General features: G+C 40.3%; 1 protein-coding gene across 6 annotated transcripts in view; it reads right to left on the bottom strand.

The window, feature by feature from the left end:
* ZNF236 (zinc finger protein 236) overlaps window positions 1–22,446 on the bottom strand; it is a 157,684-nt gene that overhangs the window by 68,045 nt on the left and 67,193 nt on the right. For all 6 annotated transcript variants that reach the window (XM_055102380.2, XM_034944088.3, XM_063597369.1 and 3 more), the window contains 8 exons: window positions 17,147–17,419; window positions 13,566–13,769; window positions 8,263–8,404; window positions 7,367–7,627; window positions 4,229–4,482; window positions 2,633–2,734; window positions 1,991–2,142; window positions 452–555 (listed from right to left, as the gene is read on the bottom strand). In XM_055102380.2, coding sequence (XP_054958355.1) covers window positions 452–555; window positions 1,991–2,142; window positions 2,633–2,734; window positions 4,229–4,482; window positions 7,367–7,627; window positions 8,263–8,404; window positions 13,566–13,769; window positions 17,147–17,419 — 1,492 coding nt within the window. The remainder of the gene's footprint in view (window positions 1–451; window positions 556–1,990; window positions 2,143–2,632; window positions 2,735–4,228; window positions 4,483–7,366; window positions 7,628–8,262; window positions 8,405–13,565; window positions 13,770–17,146; window positions 17,420–22,446) is intronic.

Here is a 22,446-nt window from a genome sequence, read left to right as displayed (position 1 = left end):
GGGTGCTCGGTATGTACTGCTGAGCCAGCGGACGGACACATCTAAAAAGCTGTCTTTCTAATTGTGCTGTATCCTGGTACACAGATTGTTATATGTAAAGCACATGAAGAGTCTTGAACTAAAAGGCATAATATAAATTTAACTAATTTCTGAAAATGGAATAATAATGACTTAAAACAGTGACGGGAAGCTGCAGCAGAGTACTTCAAACAGACAAACTGAAGACTGCCGTATCCAAATCCTGGCCCGCTCACTTATCTGCTGTAAAAAGTTTAGCAAGTTAATCTCTTTTGTCTCAGATCGTTTATTTACAGAATACGGATGACAATGGAACTGTTTTGAACAGTTTTGAGAGAATGAAATCGCAGAGCCCTTGGAGCGGGGCAAACACACAGCAGCATCCGTTCCTGGGAGCCGGCAATACCATGAGCTGGTCTGTGCAGACAACTACCTGTAAGAGCGCCTGCTCTGGTCCTCGTTGTCCTCCAGAAACTGGGAACCTTGCGCCTGCAGGTCCAGTTCCTCTTGGGATGACTCCTGAATCAAGCGAGTTGTCTAAAATTTAAGAGAAGTATAAAGCAAACTACTTGAATATGTGTGAATAAACATAAAACAACTGAGCAGCTAAGAACTAAGGATAAGAACATTCATAAAATGTGGATTTAAGAGAGAGAAACCCCAAATAGTTCACTGAAATCATTTAGGCCAGAGCAATAATAAGGATCACTTATACAGATTTTATTAAATGAAGACCTATTTATTTTCTATTACCCTACCTTAATACAAAGCTTCATCAACCATAAAACTGATTATTTTATATATCTTAATAAGAGATTCCTCTTTCATCTGTTCTACTCTTACTGACAGTGAATAACATCCCACCTTCAGAGAGTATAATATTATGTCTCCTCTTGTCACACAAACCAGAGGGTGAGAAAGACATGCTCTCCATCCCCAAGAACGGTACCACGCATATATAGGGCAGTCACACTGACCCCATCCCTTCCTGACAGCGGCGTTACAACCCATGCTACCACAGCAAGGACAAAACAAAAATCTGGTCAATGTTTTCTAACCACTCTATAATAGATCCACGCTCACACTGAGCAGAGGATAAGCTCCGCTGACCTTCAGAAGGCCTGGAGTCACAGGACAGACTGCGAACAGTAGAGTCATCCACCCCTGGGCAGCAAGTGCACGTTGCTATAAGCAAGGGCCTGTGTCGCATTTGTTTACCTGACTTCCAAAACCAACTTAGTTAAACCACAACAACAGAACTGGATTTGCACAGTTTTATTTAGAGAGCTCTGGAGTAAAGTCAGCTGCTAAGAAGTACGTTCTCCACTTCCCAGATTCAGCACCTGCTGCCAATTATGTAGTTTCTAGCTATGAGAAAAATGTTCTGAAATTTTCACGGGAGGGTCCAGCCCTACCACTTGGGCAAAGCTACCAGTGGTGGATTTCAAAGAGGGATAACAATTGGTCAATCATTTCTCATCACTATTAAGAAATTTCCAAAAGCAGAAAAATGAAAACCAAAACCAAAATTAAAATGTCTCCAACGAGGAGTAAGAGATAAAATTTTAAATGATGCATTTAAATATTTTTTAATGTCAGCATTCATTATATTTTCCTTCTAACATGTTTAAAAGTCCACAAATAGAAATGTTGAGGCTTTGTGCCTAAAGCAACATAGTACCTTTCAACGAGTTATTACATAGCACTCAAGTCAATTTTTGGTTTTTAATCACAAATGCAAGGCCACACCATGGCAGTGAAACCTTTAAGCAAAATTAAAATGTTTTAAGGAAAAAGAAAGCCCTATGTACTAAACACTGAGGATTTCCCAGGTAATGCAGTAACCTTAATGCTACAAGAAGTGAGCACGCCTCTTAAAATCTCCCTTAAGGAAATGTTTAATAATGACAGTGAAGAATAACATAGCAGCTGCTAAATACTGCCATGTATGCACCCCTCTGTCCATACTCACTACATTCATCCCATCAGAGCTGGGAGCCTGCAGCAAGCTCTGCTGGTGGAAGCTTGTGGAGAGGGCCTGAGACTCAAGTGTGCTGGAATCCTGTAGCTGTTGGACAGGTGGAAACTGAGGCTGCTGATGGTACGTATCAGTCACTGTAAAACCTAAAATAAATTGGAAAAGAGGAGTTCTACAAAAATATTAAAGTTACATTAAAATGTTCTAAGAAAAGGTTTATAAATTTAAAATGTCTAAAGGGGCATTTCTATTTTCTGAATTAGAATTAGGACTAGCTGCTATTAGCAAGCTTTAACACTGTTTGCTAACAGGCAGGAGGCTGTGCTCAGCAGACATTACAGCACCGGAGGCTTTACAGGACCAGCCACCACGAAGTTCCAATTTCTACTCAGCCACCTTTTCTTGACTGGAAACTACGTGTAGAATGGCTGCAAAGGCCACTTTCCAGAAGACCTAAGCAGACCACAAAATAGTATGCATCAATAAAAAAAAATCTACAATGCATGCAAAAAGTTATTTGGTTTGAAACCATACGTTTTAGAAGGGCCTTAAGAGAAAACATGTAAGGTTGTCATGAAATTAAATTCAACTGAAGTACAGCTCACTTACAAATTTCATTGAAAACCCACCACTGACCTTGGGGTAGCCCTGCTGGTTCGAAGGACTGTTGCGCAGGGGTCTGCTCTTCAAACTGGTCTATGTGCCCTCGCAGAGGGTCCTGTGGAGCCACAAACCCATCTAAGGATGAGATGTAAAAAAGGGGGACTCATACATTTGGAAGTTATTTCACAACTGCAAATCTGTCCAAAAGTACACTTCGGCGAGTTTTCAAATATCAGACACCTTATTTTGAAAAGAAAACAGGGAGATAATTTAATACATACATATGCTTAAAGCATTCTCTTTGCATTTCTAGAATACCATCCCTGAAAGCCTTTAGCGTCTGTCTGAAAACTCAGACATTGTTCCATTAAACAATATTCTAAAATGCTATTACATTCCATAATTGTTTAAAACCTTTCTGCGTGTGCATGGTTGCAGGCACCATAGGGGTAAGTGTATAATCCTCCCCAAAGACGGAATACATTTGAGACAATTTGAGACATCCATAAAACAAAACAGTAAACTGGTCAGCACACTGTTTGCTGACATGCCTGTGTGAGATAAGAAGCCTGTGCCAGACGCAGCCAGCTATGTCACTAATCACACAGTCTACAGTTGACCTGACATTGTGTTTTGTAGCCAAACTTTACTGATGAAGGAAACAATGTGCTGCTTTATATTCTGGTTCAGGAGCCTCATCTCACTGCAGACCAGTCACCCACAGTTCACTGACCTACATTCATCTTTGAATCTACACTGAGTGTACTTTATAGAATACTAAAGATCATACAGATGTACACTTGAAAGATGTTCTCAATATACTGGGGATAAAAGGTCACAAAATAGTATGCACTGCAAGGTCCTATTTGTATAATTTTTTTTTTTTTTTTTTTTTTTTTTTTGAGACAGAGTCTCACTCACTCCATTGTCCAGGCTGGAGTGCAATGGCGCCATCTCAGCTCACTGCAACCTCCACCTCCCATGTTCAAGCAATTGTCCTGCCTCAGCCTCCTACGTAGCTGAGATTACAGGTATGCACCACCACACCCAGCTAAGTTTCGTATTTTTAGTAGAGACACGGTTTCACCATAGCCAGGCTGGTCTTGAATTGCTGACCTCAAGTGATCCACCTGCCTCAGCCTCCCAAAATGCTGGGATTACAGGCGTGAGCCACCACACCCAGCCTTATTTGTATAATTATATATGCATACCAAACACACACACACACACACACACACAGACACACACATACACACACACCCCTGCATATCTGTATGGAAAAAAATTGGAAGCACCTATATCAAAATAAGGACGGTAGATTTTGCTGTAGTCCTAAAATTTCAACTACTTCTTAACAAGATTTCGAATATTTCCTAACAAGAAGTCTGATCACTTTGTTTTTGTTTTTTCAAAAAAGAACTTCCCCTAAGAAATCTAATAAAATTGAAAAGTAAAAATCTAATTTAAGAGGACATGGAATGATATCAAATACTCAATTCAATCTCTTTCACATACAGCACAAATTGTTTTAAAAGTCAGTGATGGGAGACACCAATGGACTGCAATGAGTGGGAAAGGCTGCAAAACTCTGTTGGGATCACTCAAAGTTAAATATCCTGAAACATTTACCTTCATCTGCTTCCAGGGGCTGATCTGCCAACTGCTGGCCCAGCCCTGCTTCCTCCGTGCCCACCACGTGCTGAGGTTCCAGGTCCAGCATGGCCTCGGGGTTCGCTGCGACCACCTCTGCCGTCTGCGGCAGCTCGTCGCTCTCGATCTCCACCTGCATCTGAGTGGAGGCCTGCATGCTCTGCTGGTCTACGGTGCTGTCATCTATCGAGGCTGCCTGCTGATGCTGTTGGAGCTGCTGGGCAAGCTCATATCTTCAGAAAAGTTAACAACAGTTCATCAGATTAGATGCTGTCAAAGGTTACTTGCGTGGGATACTACAGTGAAAGAGTTGTCATTGATTAAATAACATTTTTTATTACTGATTTCATTTTGAAGTCATGGTGGCAATTCAGATAAAAACTGAACACATTAGTAACTCTGAAGAGAGCTCGTTTGCCTTATCTTTAAGTGCTTCCACCAGCTACAAGACACGAGGCACGAACGGAGGATGAAGGACAACACACACCCGAATGCCTAATAGTTTAAAAACATTAAAAAGATGTCTCGTGTTTAAAAGTAAAACTCTCCCAAGTCAAGTTCTGCAATGAGTCTAAGTATTCAGAAAAATAATTGTACTAAATGAGACGACACCTTTATAGACTGATCTAAATCTGACAACACGTGGTGCGCAGAGAGCCTCCAGCCTCATCACCTACTGTCTCTCACAGCCTGGGCCTCAGGCGCTTTATTGGACCAACGATCCAAATGTTGCTTTCAGCAACATTTACGTACACAAAGTGTATCCAGCATATATTCATCAAAGTCAACGATTTCTCTTTCAAAGGAAAAGATGAACAATGAATTCAGCAATGAACTGAGAACTTGAAAAAAAAAAAAAAGAAAAAATCTCACACAATTATCTGACTAACAGGCTGGCTAGTACGAAGAATATCTAAGACAAAGAGCCGGCCAGGCGCGCAGCTCACACCTGTAATCCCAGCACTTTGGGAGGCCGAGGCTGGAGGATCACCTGAGGTCAGGAGTTCAAGGCCAGCCTGGCCAACATGGTGAAACCCCATCTCTACTACAAATACAAAAATTAGCCAGGTGCAGGGGTGCACGCCTCTAATCCCAGCTACTTGGGAGGCTGAGGCAGGAGGTTGCAGTGAGCCAAAATTGCACCACGGCACTCCAGCCTGGGCAACAGAGCGAGACTCCATCTCAAACAAACAAAAACACCCACACACACAAAAAAGAGCCGCCTGGTCCCCTCTTCTGCCTCTGCACACACAGACCATACAAGCTGCATCATGGGCTCTATTCCAGTGTCTTAGGAATCTGCCTACTCAGAATTTCATTCTCAGTTCCAAACAAAATTTTCCCTCTTCGTTTTCTAATATCCAAAATAGACAATTCATAACTACTTTTACTGTGGAAGGGAGAACAAAAATGTGTCGCATAATAGAGAGGAGTTAGAAAATGCACGCCTGCACCTCCACTGCGATGCTTCCACACAGCAGCGCAGTGGCACGCAGGGGCCTGTAAAAGCCACTCTAACCTAAGCACATGTGTGTCTCACGCTAACTGATGGAGGCTTGTTTTCTGTTTGTTTCCTTGGTTCTTTGTTTTTTCCAATAAATTTTACTACAGTAACCTTCTTTACCTATCTTTAGCATGAGTATATGTGGTATTTTGGGAATTTCCAACAATTCAAACAAAGGAATGAAACCCTGGCTGGATGCTCTCCTTGTAGGCAGATTCCAAGTGCACACAATCTGTAAAAGCAAAGCACTGCAGCTCTGCAACAACAGGCTGATCTGCTTAGTGTCCTCTCAAAGCTCTACATTCATCTCCTACATGTGTCCCTCGAAACTGATGACAAACAATGGTCGCACAATATACCACTTAATAAAGGTGACCCCGCAATTACACCATTGGTCACCGGGTCCAGAAACAAGGGCCTGAACACCCATATTCCCAATACTACTACAAAAGGACACTGGAAAAGGCTGGCTTCCTGACTGAAAAAGATGTGATTTAACATTCCACTGAGCAAGCAAGCGCCCAAGCTCCATTCTTCTTAGCACGGTAAGCTCTTGGGCCAACTGGGGACCTGTCATCCTGCTACAGCGAGCAGGAACACAAGCATCCTCAACATCCATGTGCCCCCGAGTTCCCCAGTTCCCAAACACATGCAGTGCCCTGCACAGGATTCCCTCCACAAAGTGCAGTGAAGTGTAAGTGGATATGTAATTAACAGGAGTCCACATATAACACCGCCGATACCACACTCCCTGGGTGGTCTCAAGCAGCAGGTAAATTTCTCAGCTAAGCAATCAACGATACTGAAATCAAAAATGTCAATTCTGTTGAGGGTGCTTAGGCATTCAGCTCAATAATATCAAAAAACACTATCACAGGTAACTTATTCTAATATTTAAGGTTTTGCTTTGTAGACGACATCCAGGCAGACATATCTGGGTTAAAATGCTGTCTCAAAGCAAATGTTCCAGGGCAGCAGCTTTAGGCCTAGTGACTCTCCCTTTCACATCTCCTAAGCTGTGGTCACCCTACCCAGGTGTTACAGTACCACACAGAATTCTGTGGCTTCACAGAAATACTCATCGAATAGGCCCCAGCACTAGTCAGAAATGCATCTCTTCCGGATTACATCCACATAGAGATGAGCTAGCCTTCCAATCATGTGAAAATATAAGCTAGGCTGAATGAAAAGTTTATGGAATATCTAAAACATGTATTCTTTAAAGTCAACAACATAGAATAATTACCATTCAGATTTGCTGATGACAGGCCTAGAAATCACAGGGTCTTTAAGATTCTCTTTTCTGAAATATTCACTATCTGACTACACTAGACACAGTCCAGAATTTTATCTAATTACCAACTAACAGCTTTAAAAGACAGCTTACAGAATATAAACTACTTCATTATTAAATTAAAAATGAAAATGCTAATGCTTCAGTCTATGGCTCCCATTAGATCCTTAGACACTAATACTTACATTTCTTGAGCCCATATAGTATGAGCTAGAAATAATAATGTAAGAATCAAAGACAATTATTTCCTAAAAACACTCCCCACCATCTACTGGAAATTATAAAGATGATAAAAAGTGACCACCAGAATTATACCCACCTGTGGGTTTTCATGTGCTTTTTGCAATTCAGTGAAGTCTTAAATGTTTTTTGGCAATAGGGACACATATAGGGACGAAGGTCATTGTGGATACCCATGTGTCGCCGTAAGCTGCCACCAGTAGTGAAAGCCCCATTACATATCAGACACTTGAAAGATTTCAGTCCTGTGTGTGTTCTGATGTGTGCTTTGAGCACGCCTGCAGAAACAAAGCCTCTTCCACACTGAGAACATTTAAAAGGTTTTTCACCTGTATGGGATCTTAAAAAAAAATACACATTTTAATGAATACGTTTCTTATACTTTTATAATGCTTTGTGACTAGAATGCACTCTTGCATTTCGCTTCACTTCATCATCACATTTTTTAAAGCTAAGCAGCAATGCCGGAGCTCTCCACATTTTACAAGGGAGGAAGCCTGAGACTCAGAGTGCTTAAGCGACCTGCCTCAAGTCACACGACTGAGATGAAGCTAGAAGCCATGTCTTTTTCTAAGTTCTATACTTTTTTCATGACATCACACTGTCTCTCATGATCAAGGTTCGACTTCCTTTTCACTGTGGCTAGCACTAAGAATTAATCTAAACTCTGATAAATACATCTGAAAAACACAAAAGGAAGTCTAATAAAATAAACTTCTTTGACATTCCTTGGAAATTGCAAACACTGAAATTTAATGAGCATATACATAAACTCCAGTAGCAATTTTTGGATAAAATATTTTAGTCAAGACATTAAAGAATAAAAATATTAATTACCAATAAATGTTTTGGAGTCAAATGTGACATCTTTAATACCAAAGGCTAATGCTACCATCCTAAATACTTCTAGACGTCATCAGGTCACTAAGTCAGTTTAATTATACTAAATTTCCATCTGTGAATCCGTTACCTTACCTGATATGTTGTTTAAGGTGGCAAGATTTTTTATATGCACGATGACAGTAAAAACACTTGTATGGTCTATCTGCTTCATTGACAAAATTATTATTGAAATAGCTTTGGAAAAACTGGTTTTTTGGAATGGGCTGGATGAGACCTACAAAGCAAAAGAAAAGCAGATATAATTCACTGTCAATGCTAGTAATACAATTAAATGTCACAAGGCACATGTTTTACCCAGAAGATGAAAATTCTGGTAAGTTAGATTCTAATGTTGCAACTATGTTATTTTAATTGTGTTAGGAACTGGCTATTCAAAGAATACCTATGGGGAAACATTATAAATTAATATATTTATAATATAACATTACAAATTAATTTATAAATTAACAAACATTATAAATTAATATATATTAATGTTGCTCATTTTTTAAACATGAGGAATATCTAGTCACAATTACTTCCCTTGATTCCACGGCCAATTTCTAATGAATTTCTACATTTACTTTCTATATGGGCATTTGTTGACATGGAGTCTACATAACTATGTCCAAAATTCAGGATAAGCAAGATTTTAATACCTTGTTTATTCAGTATGAATACTGCACACTAGATACTATAATAAACTGAAAACAAAAGTGACTCTAACATGATCTTTTGTTCTAAAAAGGTTAGCATTTTCACAGATATCACTAAAGGAATATCTACAAATAACAAAATTAGTAATTTAAATATTTCACATTTTATATACATTTACTAAATAAAGAATTCCTTCAGGTTGACCATCGAATAAATATGAATTGATCAAGCTACTGCATTATTTCAGGAATTCAGGACAAGCTTGGGGGTAAACTTTCGAATTCCTTAAGAGTCATTTGGAATGTTAAGAGGGTGACGCACGCAGTCAGTCCTCTAATCAGCCTTGGGCTGCTCCTCCTGCCAAGACAAGGAGGCATTGGCCAAGATTCTGTCCTCTGCCCACAGCTCTCCATTCCCGGTCCTCTCTCCTCCCTCAGTTGTACCTTAACTGTATACAATGATTAGCATGATGCACCTCTGAACACACTCTGTTTTTCCTGACTTTCCATAAAAATACAGATTCCATTTCAATTTCTTCCCCTAAAGCCCACTTCTCCCAGCTTTCCTAGCTGCATGCCTGGAACAGTCTTCTGGTCCCTAAGGCTGGGAAGCCCCGGACCTCTGAGAGTTCCCTTCCCTGCCCTGTACTCGGCATCTGCCAGTCCTGATGATCAACACCACTCCAATGTCTCTTAAACTTGCATCTTCTCTTCTTTTTCCACTGCCACCAATCTCAAATAGCAGTGAAACAATTACAAAGCTGGAGGGAATTTGACAGCCCAACCAATTTCACCTAGCTCATTATTAGATTTAAGGAAATTCACCTATGCTTCCTGAAGCTTGCATCAGAACCTTATTTTTCAAAAAGTATTCAGAACCCTCCCTTGTGATATAACCCACACAGCACAACCCCTAAGACTACCAAGCCTTTTCTCATCTCACAAGCCTTCTGGACAATCAGAGCTGTGTCAAAGACCTCTCTCCAGGCAGCTCTGACACCACCCTGTGCCTGACAGCACAGCCTCACTTTTTCCTAACAACTCGTCCTGCTCAAAAGAGAAAAATGCAGGCTGGGCACAGTGGCTCAGGCCTGTAATCCCAGCACTTTGGGAGGCCAAGGTGGGTGGATCACCTGAGGTCAGGAGTTTGAGATCAGCCTGGCCAACATGGAGAAACCCCGTCTCTACTTAAAAAAAAATAAAAATACAAAAAATACAAAAATTACCAGGCATGGTGGCACATGCCTGTAGTCCTAGCTACTCAGGAAGCTGAGGCAGGAGAATCGCTTGAACCCAGGAGGCAGAGGTTGCAGTGAGCCGAGATCGTACCATTGCACTCCAGCCTGGGTGACAGAGTGAGACTCTGTCTCAAGAAAGGAAAGAAAAAACAAAGAAAAATGCAGGCATCCAGTCCATGCCTACCACCTTCCCTACACATGCTGTGACATGCAGACTGAATGCCATGCCTGGTTCTCAAAAACAGTGATGGCAGAACCCTGGATGCAGGTTTCCTCTTCCACATTGCTCTCGGTCAAGGACTCCCCTGGACTACCGCTAGCTTCCTCAATGAGCATTCTACTTTCACTTACTCTCATAACACTATTCTATGCTAAACCTCTCCTTACCATGTTTTTATCAAACTCTGTCCCCCAAAGATTATGACAGCCAATTCTTTTCTATAGCCTCTAAGGCGCCCAGAGTCTGAGAGAAGAGATGAACACAAATACAAATAACAAAATTAAGCACAAGACATAGTTACAATATTTTACAACTTACAGCGTGAAGCTCCCTCTAGCAACCATTTCCCTCATGTGTCTCCCTCAGCCTAAACCAAAGAATTCAGCTTCCCCTATCTGGTCTAAGATACAAGCATCTGTGAAGCCAACAAGCAAAATGTATCCCATTTTTACCCTGAAAAATTGCTGAAGAGTCAAGAACCTAACTCAACTGAAGATTCAAAAACTTGAAGTCCAGAAACCCATGGGTGTACAACTTGATTTATGGCAACCTGAAAGAAGAAACCGGTCTGTTGTTTCATTTTGTGAGCAGCCAAAACTGGACAAGGACATCAAAGTATTCTAAGCTACCATGGGGGTTTTGATCCCATTCTATGCTCAAAAACAGTTAAATACCATAACAATTATAGTTCCTAGGAAGCTTAGTACAATTCGTATATTAAATTATCAGACTTTTTTTTTTTTTTTTTTTGAGACAGAGTTTCACTGTTGTTCCCCAGGCTGGAGTCCAGTGGTGCAATCTTGGCTCACTGCAACCTCTGCCTCCTGGGTTCAAGCCATTCTCCTGCCTCAGCCTCCTGAGTAGCTGGGATTATTGGTGCCTGCCATCACGCCCGGCTAATTTATGTATTTCTAGTAGAGATGGGGTTTTGCCATGTTGGCCAGGCTGGTCTCAAACTCCTGACCTCGAGTGATTGCCCACCTCGGCCTTCCAAAGTGCTAGGGTCACAGGCGTGAGCCACCGCGCCCAACCAGACTGGTGTTTTGGAGAAGATGATCTTTTACTATCTTGTCAATCTGTTGTGTATTTTGGAGTTTTCTATTTCTTCTACAGTCAATTCTGCCAAGCATATTATTTTAGAAAAGATTCATTTCATCAAAATTTTCAAATATATTAGGAAAAAGTTGTAGAGTATTTGCAAACAATTGTTACCTCATTTATATCTGTGCTTACAACTTCTTTCTCATTCCTATGTTTTCTCATGTTTCTTTATTAGTGACAAGTCATCTATATTTTCTGTTCATTTTTATAAGTTTTGTAAAACTTCAGTTCACTACAGTTTTGTCTTCTATCTCCAATTCCATTATATGTATTAATTCAGGGGTCCTCAAGCCCCAGGCTGCCTGTTAGGAACCGGGCCACACAGCAGGAGGTGAATAGCAGGTGAGTAAGCTTTACCATCTGAGCTCCGCCTCCTGTCAGATCCAAGGTGTGTTAGATTCTCACAGGAGTGCGAACCCTATTGTGCACTGTGCATGTGAGGGATCTAGGCTGCGCACTCCTTCCGAGAATCTAATGTCTGATTCTCTGACATCTGAGTGGAACAGTTTTACCCTGAAACCAGTCCTCCCACCCGACCCCCAATCTGTGGAAAAACTGTCTTCTGCAAAACCAATCCCTGATGACAAAAAGGTTGGGAACTGCTATATTAATTCCTTTCTGCTACTTTCTTTTAATTTTCCTAGTTTTTTTAGTTAAATATTTTACTTATTTTCAATCTGTCTTATTTTCTAATAATACTCAAAAGTCTTAATTTTTCCTAGGACGGCTTTGGTCCATACAATCTGTTTACATAATACTCACATGTGTAGTATGCAGTATCTGTTTTGAGTCCTTTTCATGTAATGAAATTTTGGATGGCTATTTTATAAGTTTTTCAGTGAACTGTAATCAAAGATTGTATCCTATACAAAATCAACTTCTGAAAATTTATTGAAATTTTTCTGTATCCTAGAATGTGATCAACTTCTGTTTCATGCGTATTTAAAAGTATGTAATTTAAGGCAAAAGATTCTATAAAGCTATTAAGTAACTCTTTTTATTTGTGTGCTCAAATCTTCCGTTTTAGGTGTTTAAGTTGACCTGTCTAATTGAGGATCTTTCACCGCACTTGAGAATTTGAGTATTTCCTTTCTTTGAATTTTTTTAGTTTAAATATTTTGATGTTAAACTCTCAGATTCACACAAGTTTATGGCTGTTGATCATCTTACTGGTGGCCCCCAATTTATAACAATCTAAAATCTCTCTATACAATAATTTACAATTATTGTAAATAAAGGTTATGCTTTGGAATTAAGGAATTATATTTTAATATTAATTTTGCTTATAGATTGAATTATCTTTCCTAGGAAAGTAGTGAAATACAGAAACTGCATAAAAATGCAAATTCACACATTAGTAAGTGATGTGGTCTAAATGTTTGTGGTCCTCCAAAATTCATGTAGTAAGAGGTAGGACCTTTGGGAGGACATAGCCAGAAGGCACTATCTATGAGGAAGAGAGACCTCACTAGACACTCAATCTGCCAGCACCATGATCTTGGACTTCCCAGCCTCTAGAACTGTGAGAAGTAAACTCCTAGTATTTACAAGCTACACAGTTAGTGGTATTTTTGATTCAGGAGCTCAAACAAACTAAGACAGTGAGGTTTCTTAAATTTTGTTCTAGTACTAACAAATATAATTTTTCTAAAGATTCTAACAAGCAGTGTTTTCTTTCTAGATCTTCAACAAAATCATAGTTTGGGTTGGTTATAACAACACTGAACCTAAAAAGAAAAGCAGGCAGATTTTTCTTTTCCTTTTTAATCCAAAGATTAAAGTAGCCCAAATAATCTGTAACACAGCACAAAGAACCTAAAGATGAAAACAACAACGTGCACTGTGTGTTTCACATAAAAACCCCTTCTCACTTTTGATGGTTCCACTGAGGTAGCAATGTTTCTTCAATGAGGACTTATACGCTACTGTTTTCACTTACACATTATTTGTCTCTAATCCGAGAAAACAATTTGAGCAGTAGTTTGGATACAACTTACATTTTAATCTTGACTGTAAAACATACTAGTCCATAAAGCAAAACAAGGCTTAACACAGACTTCATTAATACTATGCCTAAAAAACTATTTAACTACACAGACCATAATGTGTGTAAACAATTCACAAAATGTCAAAGAAAATAGTACTCAATAAATTATAAAGACACCCTACAATCCATCTTACCTAAGTCAGTTATGAGGATTGGTTCCTGCAAAGGAATATCAGGGACTGGAACATTCGTCTTGCCAACACGGACCTTTGCAGGTTTACGCTGGTGCCTCATTTTCCTTAATTCCGTATGTTTAAAGTGGGAAGCAATGTGAGTCTTCCTATGGCCTGAGGTTCGAAATTTTTTGTCACAGTGAGGACAAGCAAAAGGTCTAACTCCTAATAAAAATGAAATCACATTTTAGAATTATTTCCAGAAATTACATCTCAACAGCAAATGCCAACATAAAATGTTATTATTTCCAATACTGATTTGAACCTTCAATTTATTAGGCCATGCTTATAATTTAATGGATATTGTAAATTATTTTCCCTTGTTTGTATACAGTGCATATTATAGATATTAAGTCATGTTATAAGAGCATTTTAAGTAAAAAAAGAACATTTAGTATTTTTAGGACAAAGTCTTACATTGTAAAATATGGACAGTAGTTCTTAAGAACTTTACAGTATGTAAAGATGCTCTCTCTCTTAAGTCATCACCTGTAAAGTGGTTTAAAGACACCTGCCTCCAGGGCTGCTGCTGAGATTACGTAAGCTAACATTTAAACAGCACTTAGCAATGTCTCACATTTTGCAAATAAACAGTAAATGGTAGTTGTCACTGATTGTAAATGATGATGATAATAGTACTAATATCTTCTTAATGATCCTCTTACTACTGTGCCCCACTTCTAAAGAATATTTCCTTGTTTTACAATTTTATCAGCAAATGAAAATGTAAATTCCAAAGAAACACATACAACAAAATTGAGTAACTTCAGCTTTGTCAAATACTCATCCACATTGTCAGCCCAGAGGAGGATCCCTGAGGGAATTTGGGGGATATTGCCAATGAGTACAGGGTTTCTTTGCAGGGTGATAAAAATGTTTCAAAATCAGACAGTGGTGTAGAGTGCACAATTCAGAAGTGTACACATTAAAATGGTAAATATTATATGTAAATTACATCTCAATAAATATGTCATTAAAAAAAATAGAGCTCCGTAATGAAAGATTTCACGCCTCAGTACAAACAGGTCCCCAGTCCTCCTCCTGGCCCAGCTAAAGCCTTCAGGTCTTCTCAGATCAAATGCAGATTACATGTTGTATTCTCAGAAAGGCTCACTCAGTCTAAATCCAAATCTGATCCGGACAGAAGTCTCTTTTCACCCTCTGCAATTCTACGTTCATTTATAAGTGTTACTTGTTTTTAATGCCTCCCCCAGCATATCCTTAGCTCCATGGAGATCAAGGTTGCATCTGTTTTCTTTACCTGTAGATACTTCATGCCCAGCCTATAGAAGAGACTCAACAAGTGCTGATGAAAAGACAGAAATATATCCTCCAAGTAGTCAATTATTGCTCCCCCAGGTGCTGTGACTCAATCCCTTCTCAGCACCTGTGTGCAGTACTGTGTGCAGTACCTATTGGCAGTTCCTGTGTGTGGCACTGTGTTTGGTACCATGTGTGGTACTGTGTTTAGTACTATGTTTGGTACTATATGTAGTACTTGTGTGCAGTACTGTGTTTGGTACTATGGGCAGTGCCTATGTACAGTACTGTGTTTGGTACTGTGCATGATGCCTGTGTGCAGTACTGTTTGGTACTGTGTGTGGTACCTGTGTGCAGTACCTGTGGGCAGCACTGGTCCCTGTGTGCAGCACTGTGTTTGGTACCTAAGTGCAATACTGTGTGTGTGGTACTATGTGCACTACTATGTGTGGTACTGTACGCAGTCCCTGTGGGCAGTACTTGTGTGTAGTACTGTGTTTAGTACTGTATGCAGTACCTGTGTGCAGTACTGTGTTTGGTACTCTATGTACTACTTGTGTGCAGCACTGTTTGTTACTGTGTTTGGTACCGTGCATGATGCCTGTGTGCAGCACTGTTTGGTACTGTATGTGGTGCCTGTGTGCAGTACTGTGTTTGGTACTATATGTGGTACCAGTGGGCAGTACTGTTTGGTACCTGTGTGCAGTACTATGTTTGGTACTTTATGCGGTACCAGTGGGCAGTACTGTTTGGTACCTGTCTGCAGTACTATGTTTGGTACTGTGTGTGGTCCCTGTGGGCAGTGCCTGTGTGAGTGCAGCTCTGCAGGCTGTACCTGTGTGCAGTACTCTGTTTGTGTACTGTGTGCAGTACTGTGTTAGGCACTGTGCATGACGCCTGTGTGCAGTACTCTGTGTACTGTGTGCAGTACTGTGTTTGGCACTGTGCATGACACCTGTGTGCAGTACTGTTTCATACTGTGTGCGGTACTTGTGTGCAGTACTGTGCTTGGTACCTGTGTGCAGTACCTGTGTTTGGCACCGTGTGTGGTCCCTGTGGGCAGTGCCTGTGTGGGTACAGCACTGAAAGCTGTACTTGTGTGTGGTACTGTGGTACCTGTGTGTGGTACCTGTATTTAGTATTGTGTTTGGTACTTGTGTGCAGTACTGTGTTTGGTACTGTGTTCGATACTGAGTTTGGTACCTGTGTGCAGTACCTGTGTTTGGTACTGTGTGCGGTCCCTGTGGGCAATGCCTGTGTGTGTGCAGCACGGCAGGCTGTACCTGTGTGTGGTACTATGTTTGGTACCTGTGTGCAGTACCTGTATTTAGTACTGTGTTTGATACTGTGTTTGATACTGAATTTGGTACCTGTGTGTAGTACCTGTGTTTGGTACCACGTGTGGTCCCTGTGGGCAATGCCTGTGTGGGTGCAGCACTGCAAGCTGTACTTGTGTGTGGTACAGTGTTTGGTAATTGTGTGCGGTACCTGTATTTAGTACTGTGTTTGGTACTGTGCTTGATACTGAGTTTAGTACCCATGTGCAGTACCTGTGTTTGGTACTGTGTACGGTCCCTGTGGCCAGTGCCCATGTGGCTGCAGCACTGTGGGCCATACTTGTGTGTGGTACTGCATCTGGTACCTGCCTTTGATACTTGTGTGCAGTTTCTGTGGGCAGTACCAGTGTGGGTACAGCACTGTGGGCCATACCTGTGTGTGATACTGTGTGCAGTCCCTGAGGGCAGTACTTGTGAGCAGTAGTACCTGTGCAAAGTGCTGTGCTGGGTACTATGTGCAGTACTACGTGTTTGGTACTTGTGGGCAATGCCTGTGTGGGTGCAGCACTGTGGGCCATACCTGTGAGCAGTACTGTGTTCAGTACTATGTGCGGTACTGTGTGCAGTCCCTGTGGGCAGTACTTGTGTGCAGTACCTGTGCACAGTGCCCTGTTGCATACTGTGTGCAGTACCTGTGTGCAGTACTGTGTGCAGTTCCTGTGGGCAGTACTTGTGTGCAGTACCTGTGCACAGTGCTGTGTTGGGTACTGTGTGCGGTATCTGTGTTTGGGACCTTTGTGCAGTCCCTGTGGGCAGTACCGGTGTGGGTGCTGCATTGCGGGCCACACTTATGTGCAGTACTGTGTGTGATACTTTGTGCAGTCCCTGTGAGCAGTACTTGTGTGCAGTACCTGTGTGCCTACTGTGTGCCATACCTGTGTTTGGTATATGTGCGCAGTAATGTGTGTGGCCAGTGCCCGTGTGGGCCCAGCCCTGAGGCCATACCTGTGTGCAGGCGAATGTGCACCTTGAGGCTGCCAGAGGTGGAGAAGCTCTTCATGCAGTACTGGCACTTGAATGCCTTGATGCCGGTGTGCGTCTTGATGTGCGCTGTCAGCGTGCTCTTCACGGCGAAGGCGCGGAAGCACTGCGGGCACTTGAAGGGCTTCTCGTGGGTGTGGATGCGGATGTGGCGGACCAGGTCGCTGGGCTTGCGGAACTCCTTGGCGCAGTAGGGACACACATGCCAGCGCACGCCGTTCTCCTCGCGGATGGAGCCTGTGAAGGGAGAGGACACGTCCCGCTTGGCCTGGACACCCCGCCTAGGGTCAGGTCCAGGATCCCCTGTGGTCCCTACAGAAAGCTGCACGCATGATCAGTTATGGGAAAGCTTGGAATTCCCAGGATCACTGACATTATCGAGGGCTAGGAGTTAATCTCGCTGAAACCCCTAACCGTCAGGGAAAACACAATTCAGTCTCTGAAAAAGAGCGCCCACTGAGAGGGTGATTGATTCGGTAGGTCCAGCGGCACCAGGACACAGCTGGCTCCCTCTCAATGAGAACAAAAGCAGATGGGATCGAATGACCTCATGCTTAACGCAGGGAACGAGAAGAGAAGGAATGACACTGGAATAAGTATTTATTGGGCCTACTGGATATCACCAATTAAAAAAATATAAATGCAAATAATTAAGAAACAGTAAATCCATATGCTATAAAAGGAAATTGGTAAACAGTTAAGACAAATAGTATATATCAATTCATGATAAAATATAAGTGGATCTGTCTCATATTATTACTCAATTTTGAATCAAGTTTAAAACTATTTCTAATAGAAAAAAAATCACAAATTGATGGAAATATAGTAAGTACACCTGTCCCTCTGTTTTCAGCAGGAAATACTGCCAAGACCCGAGTGGTTCCATCTGAGAACCAAGCCAGCTACTGAGTGGTGAATGCAGCAGCGTGAGTGCGTGGGACAAAGGGATGACCCGTGTCTCCCTCACCCCTCTCAGGATGGAGCAGGACAGTGGAAGGTGAAATGGTAAGCAATTTACAGCTTATGAATTGTTTATTTCTGGAATTTTCCATTTAATATTTTTGGGAATTTGGTTGAATGCAGGTAACTAAAACTTAGAATCACCTTATTTTTAAAATTTTTGATTAGATTTATTCATCTGAAATTAAGGTAGCATCTACAGTGACTATATAGATAACTCACATAAAGAATCCACATGAAATCAGAAAGATTTCCCACATTAATGAAATTTCACCAGAACACTTTTAACTAAAATTTATTTAACAGTGTCTGTACCAACATAGTTTTCTTAGGGAAAAAGAAAACCTTCTGTTTCCTTCTCTCTTATCACTAAACATAAGGAATTCTCCATATATGCAAGTAAATCTGTAAAGATAGAAAACATTTTCTCAAATACAATATTCTTTGCAAGAATAATTCACATAAAAAAGAAAGGTGGGCCGCGCGCAGTGGCTCACGCCTGTAATCCCAACACTCTGGGAGGCCAAGGCGGACAGATAGCTTGAGCTCAGTAGTTTGAGATCAGCCTGGGCAACATGTCAAAATTCCATCTCTTGAGAAAAAATTTTAAAACAATTAGCCAGGTGTGGTGGTGCATGCCTGTGGTTCCAGCTACTCAGGAGGCTGAGGTAGAAGGATGGCTTGAGCCCAGGACATAGGAGTTGCAGTGTGCTATAACTGTGCCACTGCACTCCAGCCTGGGCGACAGAGCCAGACCCTGTCTCAAAAAGAAAAAAAGGAAAGAAAGGTAGAAAAAAAGAATGAAAAATAATATATTTTTTAAACACAGTGACAGAATGTAAATAAAAACAAAGAAAGGTACAGACACAAATCACGGGGGTAAAAATGGAGAAGGAAATAAGGGAACTGGTTTTAAAAGGTGAGACATTTGTTTTGTGGTGATAGTGCATAAAGACATCTAAAATTTAAGACTGCTTAAAATTAATAGGTAAAAATTAATTCACAAATGTGCATAATTACCTAAAGGCTTTATCATGACAAATCAAAAATGCAAGGTATAAAAAGGGTATGAGAGACTATAATACTAGTGAAAATTAGGACACCATTCCCCAGAAATCAGATTTTTTTCCAAACCAAAATAAAACTATATCTCAAGTTACGCAGGATGACATAATCTAAATCTGCCACCAGGTTCTAATATCTGTGAATAGACTAGAACAGAGACTACGAACTGGAAGTCCTGAAGCTGTCTCCAAATCTGGCCTGCATATGTTTTGTTTCACCCACACAATGTTAAAAAAGAAAATGGAATCCAGATTTCCAACTCTGACAAATGGAAAGATCCGGAAAGCTAGATCTGCAATCCCACATGGCAAGCTTTCCTGGAGTTGGGCAGTAGCTTTCCTCTTCAAATAGTAAGTCCAGGTGCGGTGGCTCACGCCTGTAATCCCAGCACTTTGGGAGGCCGAGGCGGGCGGATCACCTGAAGTCAGCAGTTCAAAACCAGCCTGACCAACATGGAGAAACCCCGTCTCTACTAAAAATACAAAATTTGCTGGGCGTGGTGGCACATGCCTGTAATCCCAGCTACTCAGGAGGTTGAGGCAGGAGAATCACTTGAACCCGGGAGGCAGAGGTTATGGTGAGCCAAGACTGCACCATTGCACTCCAGCCTGGGCAACAAGAGCGAAATTCCGTCTCAATAAGTTTATATATATATATTAGTAAATATAGAAAAGTAAAGGATATATACTCATCTTCAACATGAAAAGACATTTGCTAAAACTCAACATCTAGTCTTAAAAAAGGTCTAAAAACAGGAAAAGGTGAATAAAACATATCTCAATATAACATTCAACTTAATAGAAAAATATATTAAAGTCAGGGAGAAAAGTCCACTATTACTGCCATTAATTTATTGTGATCTAGAGATACTAGTCAATGACATTAGTCAAGATAAAGAAATATACAGTATATAGTAGAAATGAAGCGTCAGTCATTATTTTCAAATGATATTACCATATAATCTAACAAACCTAGAACTCAGAAAGATACCCAAGTTTTAATACAAGAAAATCAATACCCTTCCTATTTACAAAAAAAAAAAAAAAAAAAACAGAAGAAAATTTCAAAAAGAAAAAAAAAAAAGATAAAGTAATGGAAATGCATACCCTATTCTTTGGGACAAAGACTGTAAGTCACAAAGACATCAATTCTCCCTGGTTTAATTTATCATCTGTATACAAATACCAACAAGATTGCTTTTTGGAACTAAAGTTTTTGGAACTTTAGCAGAAGATTCTAAAGTGCATCTGAAAAATAAATATGTGAAAATAGTGAAAAATACACTTTTAAAAAGGAGTATCAAGAGAAGACTGGCTTTCTAGTTATCAAAGTACACTCAGAACACTTGAATAAAAAGACAGATTAGAGGAGTAGAACAGTCCAGAAAAGACATATATAGATTTGGGAGTGTGATCAAGGTGGCATTACATTTCAATTGGGAAAACATGACTTATTTGACAAATGATGTTTGCACATCTGGGTGGCCACCTGAAAAAAAAAAATTAAATCAAAGATTTAGTTTAAAACATTAAATTATGGACAAGCATAGTGGCTCATGACTGCAATACCAGCACTTTGGGAGGCCAAGGCAGGAGGATTGCTCCAGGCCAGGAGTTCAAGACCACCCTGGGCAACAGAGCAAGACTCTGTCTCTACAAAAATAAAAATAACAAAATTAACTAGGTGTGGTGGTGCACACGTATAGTCCTAACTACTGAGGAGGCTGAAGCAGGAGGATCACTTGAGCCTGGGAGGTCGAGGCTGCAGTGAGCTATGATCGTGGCACCACACTGCAGCCTGGGCAACAGAGACCCTGTCTCAAAAAAAAAAAACCTATTAAATTATAAAAGTCAGATATAAGAGAAGAGGTTATCTTTCCATAATGTCAGTGATGAAGTCTAAATATCACCCAAGCCTAAAGTCATTAAACATTGACAAACTTAGCTATACATATAAATAAATATTTCCCCAGTTAAAAAATTTTTCAGCTCAAAAAGGCAAACAAATTAGAAAAAAATGTACAACTGACCCTTGAACAACTCGGAGGTTAGAGGCACTGACCCCGATGCAGTTAAAAATCTGCCTATAAGATACCCCAAAAACTTAACTATCAATAGCCTCCTGTTGACCAGAAGACTTGCCAGTAACATCAACAGGTAACACATATTTTGTACATGTATTATACACTATAATCTTACAATAAAGCTAGAGAAAAAATGTTATTAAGAAAAGCATGAAGAAGAGAAAATATATCTCCTATTCATTAAGTGGAAGTGGTTTTCCTCTCTTTGTCTACATGTTGAGTAGGCTGAGGAAGTCGGGGGGTCTTGCTCTCTCAGGGTGGCAGAGGCAGGATAAAACCTGCATATAAGTGGACCTTTGCAGTTCAAATTTGTGTTGTCTAGGAGTAAACTGTATCCCACAAATATAGCTCACAAAATGCTATCATCTTTAATACCATATGGACAAAAGAAGTCAAGAATTAGTCTTATAGGAAAATATAGGTACTCTTTTGAAAAGCTTTCAACCTTATTCCTTGTAAGAAAAATGCAAATTAAACGTACAATAAGACACCATTTTCTAACCCATTGGATGAGTTAAAAAAATCCCCAAATTTTGATAATTTCTTGAAAAGGCTGTGAGGAAACAGGTGCTCCAATAATTGCTCCTAGAAGGGTAAATCTACATGACTACATGAAAGTATAACTGTTTATCAAAACTTATTCCTTTTTACCAAAGGAAAGTGTAACTGTTGACAAAATCCTTTTCATTTGTTATCAAGTATGTTACTGACACCAATGATAAAATTTCAATAAGGTCGGTACAGTGGACAATAGTACTGGGTCAATTTTAATTTCCTGATATTGATGACTTTACTATGATTATGTACAAGGATGTCCTTGATTTTAGGAAATACACACTAAAAAATATTTACAGTTAAAAGGGCATTATATCTACAAGTCACTCTCAGAAAATTCAGGAAAATAATAGCTAAACAGCAAAATCAAATGTAGTAAAATGTTAACATTTGGGGGAATATGGATGAAGGGTATATGGGAATTCCTTGTATTGTTTTGAAACATTTCCACTAAGACTGAAATTATTTTAAACTGAAATGTCCTTACAGATAAACGTACATGTGTGAAATGATGCAGCTACACACACGGCCACTGCAGCATCATTCATGTTAGCAAATGGCTGCAGATTGGTTAGATTATGATACATTCATAAAATGAAAC

The sequence above is a fragment of the Pan paniscus genome, chromosome 17 (assembly GCF_029289425.2).
Source record: "Pan paniscus chromosome 17, NHGRI_mPanPan1-v2.0_pri, whole genome shotgun sequence".
Taxonomy (NCBI): Eukaryota; Metazoa; Chordata; class Mammalia; order Primates; family Hominidae; genus Pan; species Pan paniscus.
Note: the sequence above shows the minus strand (reverse complement) of the source record. Positions and strands in the feature narration are given on the sequence as shown.